The sequence below is a fragment of the Cucurbita pepo genome, chromosome LG01 (assembly GCF_002806865.2).
Source record: "Cucurbita pepo subsp. pepo cultivar mu-cu-16 chromosome LG01, ASM280686v2, whole genome shotgun sequence".
NCBI lineage: Eukaryota > Viridiplantae > Streptophyta > Magnoliopsida > Cucurbitales > Cucurbitaceae > Cucurbita > Cucurbita pepo.
The window spans coordinates 969,985-979,551 of NC_036638.1; the positions used below are offsets into that span (position 1 = coordinate 969,985).

Here is a 9,567-nt window from a genome sequence, read left to right on the forward strand (position 1 = left end):
AAAAAAAAAAAAAAAAAAAAAAAAAAAAAAAGACCAATATGTTTGAAAAATGGTCGGGAAAAAAAATTATATATATTATTTAAAGTTTAAATGATAAATTTTATTAAAATAGAAAATGAATTAAAAAAATGATGGAAATGCCACGTTGGAGTCAGAGTGTAAGAAAGACAGATCCGAATTTGTGGCGACAAGCACTGTAATAACTACAAGTGTTTGTGTTAAATTGGGGAGTGATCGACTAAGGAACTAAATACAAATATATTTTTTTTTCTATTTAATTTTATTATTTTAATTTCATAAGATTTTTAAAGCGTTATAATAAACCTACATCTCGTAACAATGTACACGTTGCACCAAACATTTGCATTAAACTACAAATCGATAAAAAAGATAGTAACGACAAGTATCTCTCAAACCCGTGTAAGGTATTAACTCGGTTTGCTTCTCTATTACTTAATTCGATAATTTCCGCCACTTGGACCAATAATAATAATGTATCTACCTACGGTTAGTTACCATCAATGTATAGAGTGTATAACGGTGTGAGCGGAGCACGAGTCGTGTTGAATAGTAAATAAAATATTTTATATTTCTTAAAATGATGATAAACTAAAATGGCAAAAGAAAAACAATTTTTTTGGTTATTATTTTTTCTAAAATAAGAAAAATGGTGGAAATTATAGAAATTCATAAGCAAAGCAACCATTTATGGGTTTTCCTGATAAACATATAAATATATTTTATATTTATTATTTATTTATTGTTATTAAAAATAGAACAGAATTATAAAATAAATAGATAAAAATGGAAGAAACAAAGGCTGTTGAGAAGTTGGCGAAGTAGAGATGGAATAAACGGCGTTTGAAATGAAGCATCAGGAATAGGCCACGTATTTGAAACTGGAAAACGGGGCTGACGCGGTCTTATCGTTGGATTATTATTTTTAAAAATAATTAAATTTTTTTTATAATCAGATTCAACTGAGTTCCTCTTTTCTTTACGAAAATTTGCAAAATCAAATGCTCGGCCTCCTTTCAAAGCCGAACCACCACTTGTCTCTCGCTCTCTCAAACCTTTCCGTCCCAGTTTCATTGGCCCCACTATTTCTAGGTTATTTGATCCAATCCCCCATTTCCCCAATTTACACTCTTCCAAATCAATTTCACACTACTTTCGTGTTTTTCTTGTTGCTTTTTTAGTTTCGAGATACACATTTTGATCGTGGGGGGGTTTTGTTTTGTTTTGTTTTGTTTTGTTTTGTTTTCTGGGTTGTTTTCTGGTTCTGGTGGGATTCTTCGATTTGGGGAGTTGGTGATTGATTGGATTGGATTCGATTCGATTCGATTGAATTTCGTTGATGTCGTCGATGGCGGCGGCGTCGTCCTACTGGTGTTATCGATGCAGTCGATTTGTTAGGGCTTCGAATCAGGAATCTGTTGTGTGCCCTGATTGTAATAGTGGGTTCGTTGAACAAATTGATCATCCATTGAGCTTGCGGAATATGGAAACGGCGCCGCGGAGGAGGTTTCCAGCGTCGGCGATGTATATGATTGGTCATCGGTCGAATTCGGGGCAGAATTTGGGATCTGCGATTCGGAGACCTCGAAGGAATGGAGGGGATCGATCGCCGTTTAATCCTGTCATAGTTCTTCGTGGGCCGCCTGATGGAAGTGAAGGTGGAGAAAGTCGTCGGTTCGAGCTTTATTACGATGATGGTACTGGTTCTGGCCTGAGACCTCTGCCTCCGAGTATGTCGGAGTTTTTGTTAGGGTCAGGGTTTGATAGGCTTCTGGAGCAACTTTCTCAGATTGAAATGAACAGCATTGGGCAATTTGAAACCCCACCAGCGTCCAAATCTGCGATTGAGTCAATGCCCACTATTCGAATCTGTGAAAATCATTTGGAAACTGAGTCGCACTGTGCTGTTTGTAAAGAGGCATTCGAATTGGGAAACGAAGCACGGGAGATGCCCTGCACGCACATCTACCATTCTGATTGCATTCTACCTTGGCTTTCAATTCGAAATTCCTGTCCGGTATGTCGCCACGAACTGCCTTCGGATAACCCAGACTCTTTGGATGCTGCTGAAATTGGCGTGAATGGGGGTTCGATTACCTCAAATGTGGATGAGAATGGGGGGTTAACCATATGGAGGCTCCCAGGTGGGGGGTTTGCGGTAGGGCGGTTCCATGGGGGGAGGAGAGGTGGGGAGAGAGAGCTCCCTGTTGTGTACACCGAGGTGGATGGTGCTTTTACAAATGGCGGCGTTCCTAGAAGGGTATCAATTGGATCGAGACGCGGGAGAGGGAGGGAAGGAGGCGGGTGGAGGCGCTTTGTTCGCAATATGTTTGGATGTTTCAGGCAGCAACAACCAATGAGGTCGTCTGCGGCATATACTTCAAGTTCCAGCCCTGATTCTGGTCCTTCAAGGAGTAGTAGTAGTAGACCACTCCCGCAGATGAACACAGAGCCAAGGCAACGGCGGACATGGTCTATGGAGGTTAACAGCGGGACAATCAGCTGGTGATTTGGGGATTGGAAGGTTGAGAGGCAGCCTTATTTATTGCTGTAAATAGCAAAAGTTGAATGGAGGAGGCAGTTCCATTAAAAACAAAAAAAAATACAAAAAAAAATACAAAAAGCAGAAGAATTTTTGCGTTTTGGGATATTGGGATAGAAAAGCGGGTAATAAATGCAGCCAGCAGTGTTGCTGAAGGTGGAAAAGAGAAGGAAAAAAGAGTATGATGAAGGGGTTGTTGTTTGTAGGAGCAAGGTGGGTGGGTGATGGGTTAATATATAGTCTGTGTTAGAAGAAAAGAAGAAACAACCAGTTTCAGAGATGGAGGTATAGAGTGAGTGAGTGAGTGAGTGAGTACCTGCAGCAACTTCGTATCATATTTATCATAATATCTATCATCAACTATTTTACTACTATTACTTAAATATGCTATTAGGCTCAGATTTTTCTTAATATCATTCCTCCCTCCCTGATCTTAAAACAATATGTGAGCTCTGTTCCATCAACAACTTGGTTCCTTGCTTCAATAACGCACATCTTATGCCTCTAATCGTGTATATGCTTAGAAATAAATTGCAGAGTGCGTGTTTGTATTTAACTTGGTGTTCACGGCTCTTTATGTATCTTTTGTAACTGTAGCAGCTCAAGCTCACACCTCGTAGATATTGTCTTTTAGGCGTTTTCTTTCAGGTTTTCCCTCAAGTTTATTAAAACGCTTTGGCTGGAGAGACGTTTCCACACACTTATACACAATGTTTTGTTCTCCTCTCCAATCAATATGGGATCTCACAATCCACCTCCTTTAGAACCCAACGTTCTTGCTGACACTTGTTTTCTTCTCCAATTGATGTGGGATCTCCCAATCCAACTCTTTCAAGGTCCAGCATTCTTCCTAGCACATTGCCTCGTGTCCACCTCCTTTCGAGGCTCAACCTCTCTTGCTGGCACTCACCGCCTCGTGTCAACCCTAGCGTCCTTGTTGGCACACCGTCTCATGTGTACCTCCTTTGGGGCTAGCCTCCTTGCTGCCATATTGTCTGGTATCTACCCCTTCGAGGCTAGCCTTGATACCATGTGTAGCAGTCCAAGTCCACTACCGAACAGACTGTGATCTCACGGTAATTTTTCGTGTTACATGACCACCATGGTATTGAACTGCAGTTTAAATTGGGAGGTTTCCCGTAGTCAGTTGTCTGTTATGCACTGTATGTTAGAATGAATGTGTTATGTCATTTGTGGAGGGTTTTGTGTTGGCAGGTTCGCAAGTGAGATGTTCGTGATCATGAATAACCAGGTGAGTTGATGAGCGGATGAAGGAGCTTCTGGAATTCAAACATTTCAACCTTCATAATCTAAAGGTACGCTAATCAATTGAGATTCAAACATTTTTATGCGTAAAAGGTTGATAATAAAAAATAAAAAAAATAAAAAAAACCAGGCACGTGGATCAGGAGTTGACCGCCAGCAAAGCGAAGTATAATACGTGCTCTCTGCTAATTGGTCCACGTGTGAAGGGCCGCCAAATCTGACAATCCTAACAAGTTTCCGCCACGTAACGTCTTTAAAATCTCGATTCGAAAGCGAGCAGCATGCCGATCCTGATGGTAACGGTCGGAAAAAACGGTCGGAAAAAACGGCGTTAAAAAAGAGAAGAAACAAAATTGGTGGTTCAAGTTCCGAGATGGGCCCATAATGGGCCACTTGTATGGGGGGAAAGCCCATAGGCCTTTATTAGGATTAGATTTGATAGGGCCCGGAGTGGGCCCATGTGAATGGAGATCTTGGATTTTCTATTTTTCTATTATTATTTTTTTAAAAAAGAAGAAAAAATTGTGAAAGTTGGTGGGGGGCCCAGGAATTTGAGTGACAAGGAAGGCTTAAATAAAAGGTCTCTAAAATGGAATCACTACCGAATTATTACATCAGATTCTCAATTAATACTAATTATTGCTTTCCCCAACTTTTCATTTTAATTCTATTTTCACTTTTTATTATATTAATTCATTCAGTTATATTCAAATCTTTTTAAATAGATTCATAATTTTTCTTATTTATTATTTATTTATAATATTATTATTATTATTTAATTTCATAATAGGATTGACCTACCAAGCTAGATTGTCCTATTATTTTTATACCAAAATTTTGTACAAAAGGAGAAAGACACTATTTTTTAATAGTAACATAAAATTATTTTTTATAAAATAAAAATAAAATTTTGAAGCTGTTGAAATAGTGATTTTTTTTTTGTTTTTTGTTTTTTTGTTTAATGTTAAATAAGCTAAGAGACACCAAATAAGAATTTTAACATTTAATATTGAATTTAAAAAAAATGAATTTTTTTATCCTTTATTTTTTTACCAATTATTTGAAAGGCTAATATGATTTATAATGTTTAATTGCACATTAAGAATTTAAGAGAGGGCAACCACAATGTGGAGGCCACTTCGATTAACGCTAATTAAAGTGAAAAAATATTATGATCGAGACTTTTCAATACTTTTCGATTTTTTCTTAACCTTTTTTTCGGGTTTATCCAACGAAACAGTCCAACAAATATTTTCAAATTATAAAGATATTTAAATCTAATTTTTGAAACAAGAGGTGACTCGAAGATTATCCAATATAGATCACTAACATATAATTTCATCTCGAAACTTAGTGACAGCTAAACTCATTTTCATAGATTTAAAGATGGTGCGATAGGCTTTTGAATAAACACAAAAGTGGGTTAGGGGTTTATAGGTTATAATGTATTTCCAAACTTTTTCTAATTCAATGATTGAGTCAAGCACACCCTAAAATTGAAATTTAAAAAAACTAAATAAAGAAAAATGCACTATTTGTTTTTAAGGTTGGTCCTACTTAGGCACGCCAAGGGAAAATTGCAATTATTTATTAGCACATTAAAGTTCCTTTTTGGGTCAAAATTTTGGTTGGATTGAGGGGTAAAAAATATGACAATGTCGAGTAAAAAGTAGATTTTGTTACTTGACTTTGGAGTAATTAAAGTGTTAAAAAGAAGTGGCAATAATTTTCTCTTTAACCTCTTCGTTAATGGCATTGGGAATGATATTGACTACTCTAAATTCACTACAAAACCCACCTCTTTTTCTTCTCTTTTTTCTTCAAAAAAATAAAGAGTATGCATTTTTGTTCATTTTTATGTATACTTTTAATTAATTTTTTAGTTTAAATATCTTTGTCTATGGTTGAATTTTTAATATGAATCTAGACGACTACAAATATTGGATAAAAATTCAAATTTTCAACTCGAAAAATAAACTCGGAGCCAATACGAATACATATATAGACTGTTAATTCAACCTCCTATGACTATTCTTTTTCATCTTTTCAATTTGTCAGGAACAAAGAATAAGACCGATTCAATTATGATAACGATAATGTATATGAGTAATTAAGTGTTACGAAAATCATAATCTATCTTAAAAGGAAAGGGTGAGAAAATAGTTTAAGTGAGAATAGAGAAATTAGAAGTATGAAGGTCACCAAAATAATGACCAATCCCACTTTATTTTTTTCTTTTGTACTTTCCTGAAGAATCTCTCAGATGATAATTCATTCTTACCCTCCCTTATTATGTCCCTACACTCTGCCTCTCATTAAACTCCTAACTTACAATTAAAAAAAAAAAAACTATTTCTATTCTTAAAAATGCTCTCATTTGGATATTGTATCCGTTCATTCATGTATGTAACATAGATGTAAAGTAAGATACACGTAGACATAGATGAATTTAGTTGTTTCTTTTTTTCACTTTGGTGGCTCAAATTTCTGATCTATTGGTCAATGATATAATGTCTTAGCTACTTGAATTATACTCAAACTGATTAAATGTTATCTTGTATGGAACTCGTATGGAACTCCAGAGTACGCCTAGCTACCCTAAACTCGGGAAGATCAAAGATTAACTGCTTGAAGTTCTTAATTCTGTTTGAGAAGAAGTAAGATGGTTTTAGAGAAGGAAAAAGGAAATGGGTTTAGAGGGCTATAGGAGGGAACAAATGTGGGTGTAAATTAGGAGAGGTACAATGGGTAAGTGTGTCCTCCAGGCTCTATTTACTTCTCAAGCTATTTTGTCAAAAGCTTAATTGAAGCTCCCTTTCCCCCTTTGCCTTTTGCTGTTTTGACTGCAGAAATTTGCTTATGATCTGATCTGATCTAATCCAATCCAAGTCCAAATGATTTAATTACATAACTTTAATCACCGCAAAGCCTGTGTGTTTTCCTTGCTCTGCTCTGCGCTTTGAGTTTCATTAAATTTAACAGAGATCCAACACACTTTTTCTTCTCTCTAAATTGGAGCTCTAATGAATCTCTTCCACAACTTTAATCACTGCAAACCCTGTTCTTCCTTGCTTCCCTTTGAGCTTCATTAAATTTAACTAATACCCATTACCCAACACTTCATTTCTCTCTATCTTCAACCTAATTAAGTTCTTACACAGCTTTAATCACTGCAAAAGCCTGTTTTTCCTTGCTTACCTTTAATTTAACTCTTATCCAACACTCTTTTTCTTTTTGCCATCTCATTGAAACCCACAAACACATCCCTCTTCAGCTTCAGGTACCTTAGCTGCCCTTGTTTTGGTGTGATTCAACCAACACACACACACACACACACACACACACACACACTCTCTCTCTCTCTCTCTCTCTCTCTCTCTCTCTCTAAAATCATAGAGAGAGAAGGAAACTCAGAGAATAACCCAAAACCCAAAGAATCCAGAGAGATATATAAGGATGAAGAAGAAGTTGCATTTGATTTAGACAAAAACAATGGAAGTTACAAAGATGAATGCTTGTTAATAAGAACGAACCCTACAAATCTCACCCATCAGATTCAAAAAAGAAACAAAATTTAAACTCATCAGAGATTCCAGGACTACATCATATATATATATATAACTATTTACAAGTATATAAAAATCTCTCTCTAATCTCTCTAAGATCCGGATTTGCAATACTTCTGCAAAATCCCATCTGGGTTTGATAGAGCATATTGCATTTTCAACCAAATCAAAACAAACCAAACCAAAACAAAACCCAAATCATCTGATTCTGACTTTCTGATCTTTCTCTAAACAGGGGATCTCATGAATCGCTGTAGTTATGCCAACAGATGAGCATGGCAACACAGCGCCTCATGATGTAAAATCGAGCCCTTTGTTCTTTTACCAATTTGGCACATTTTCTGGTAAAAGAACGCCTCCTCTCAGAAGAATGTCTCATCAGAGGACAGGAAGAAGAAGATGATCGGGTTCTCGTGGGAGCCTCCTTCTTGGGCAGCTTCCATTTCTCCTCCATGGAAAAGGGCGGCGGAAGAAAGGTAAGCCCTTTAAGAGTGAAATGTGAAGTGGGGTTGGGGAAAGGTTGGAGCTTTGGGGAAGATGGAAGGTCGAAGAGGATTATTAAGGCTTAGAGGGAAGCTCCGATGGTATTTATAAGGGGAAAAGAGGCCCTAAAAGAGGTTCAAGAAAAGGCCGTGGCAGTGGATATCACTTCACACACCTGTTTTTTCTTTCAGAGATACGCCATTATAATATCATATATTTTTTTTTTTTTTTTTTTTATGAATTATATGTATATATTTTTTTAAAATAAAGAATCTAATTCGAGCAATAACCCACACGTCATGGAGGTCTACTAATTTAACCACTGTAAAACGGAATTCTGGGGATTATAAAAATGGGCTCTTTTTACCGTTTTTTACTTCAATGCCAGCTGTCCAGGGTAATTCTTTTGCTGCCTTCATTTATTAGTTTGAAACTGGAATCATTTTAGATTCAAGATTTTGCATTGTTTGGGTCTCGTGAGTTTGTATTTAAACTTAAGAGGTGGAATTTTTTAAACTTCAACCTAATTTATCCAAACCAAATATTGGATCCACTTCTTTTATCTCTCTAGCGCTATTAACTACCGCCGCTAATAGATATTATCTACTAAGAGGAGAGATTTCTATGTCCTTGTAAAAAATGTTTTGTTTTCCTCTCTAACCAATGTTAGATCTTCCAGTCCACCCCCTTCAAGGTCAACGTTTTCATTGGCACACTATTCGGTATCTGGCTCTGATACCAATTGTAACAACCTAAATTCATCGCTAGTAGATATTGTCCGCTTTAACATGTTACATATCGCCGTCAGCCTCACGTTTTAAAACGCAACTTCTAGGGAGAGGTTTTCACACTCTTATAAGGAAGGTTTTTTTCTCCTCTCCAATTAATCTGAGATCTTACATTATATAAACTTTGAATGGAGCTAGAACCACCTTAGATGAAGCATACTTTTATAAGGCCAACCATCCTTGAGGCTTTTAGTTTTTTCTTTTCCAAACTAAAAAGAAAATGACATTTAAACCACAATATATTTACCAAGATTTTCAATCATTAGGAAGCTAACTTACATCTCACATACTAATTTTGACTATACATTGAAAATGGAAATTGACAATTCAAATCAACTGATTTTACCAAGCTGAGGTATGTGGGGGATTGGGAAATATCCCTTTAACACTCCCACCTGTTTATTTCACACAACAGATTAAACAAATTTGTTCCATTCTTTTGGAACACCCTCAAATCCAAAGACCCAAATAAGCTAAAGAACCCTAAAACTTTTCCACACCAAGACAGACAGAGAGAGACAGAGAGATCTGAAAGATGTCCACAAATCTTTTGGCAATCCCAAGTGAAGTTTTTAGGAGAGAAGTTGGAAATAAAAAGAGGTGGGGTTTGACAGTAAGTAAGAGAGAAAGAGAAGGAGGGGATTGGTGAGGTCAGGTAGGCATGGTGGGGGCTAAAGATCAACCAGAATTAGAAAAGTAAAGGGGGGAATTGATGAAGAGTGACATATCAGAGGTTTGAATGATGAATCGTAAAAGATTTTGGCATTTTGAGCCTTTTTTGTACAAGTGGTGAATCACATAGAGAGGGGGTATGAGCCTGAGCCTGAGGATTCGCCCATCATGATTCTTCACTTCTTTTTTTGATATTCAACAAACACACACAACCCCCTGATGTGATATGTCA

At 36.6% G+C, this 9,567-nt stretch overlaps 1 protein-coding gene across 1 annotated transcript; it reads left to right on the plus strand.

Annotated features, from left to right (window-relative positions):
• Nucleotides 1-952: 952 nt before the first annotated feature.
• On the plus strand, nt 953-2,959 carry LOC111778474 (probable E3 ubiquitin-protein ligase RHC2A). The gene has a single exon (XM_023658332.1). It carries the CDS (start codon nt 1,358-1,360, stop codon nt 2,525-2,527), a length of 1,170 nt encoding a protein of 389 aa, XP_023514100.1. The 5' UTR covers nt 953-1,357; the 3' UTR covers nt 2,528-2,959.
• Nucleotides 2,960-9,567: the final 6,608 nt, after the last annotated feature.

Coding starts and splice junctions, on each gene's coding strand:
- LOC111778474 (XM_023658332.1), top strand. CDS start 1,358: ATGTCGTCGATGGCGGCGGCGTCGTCCTACTGGTGTTATCGATGCAGT.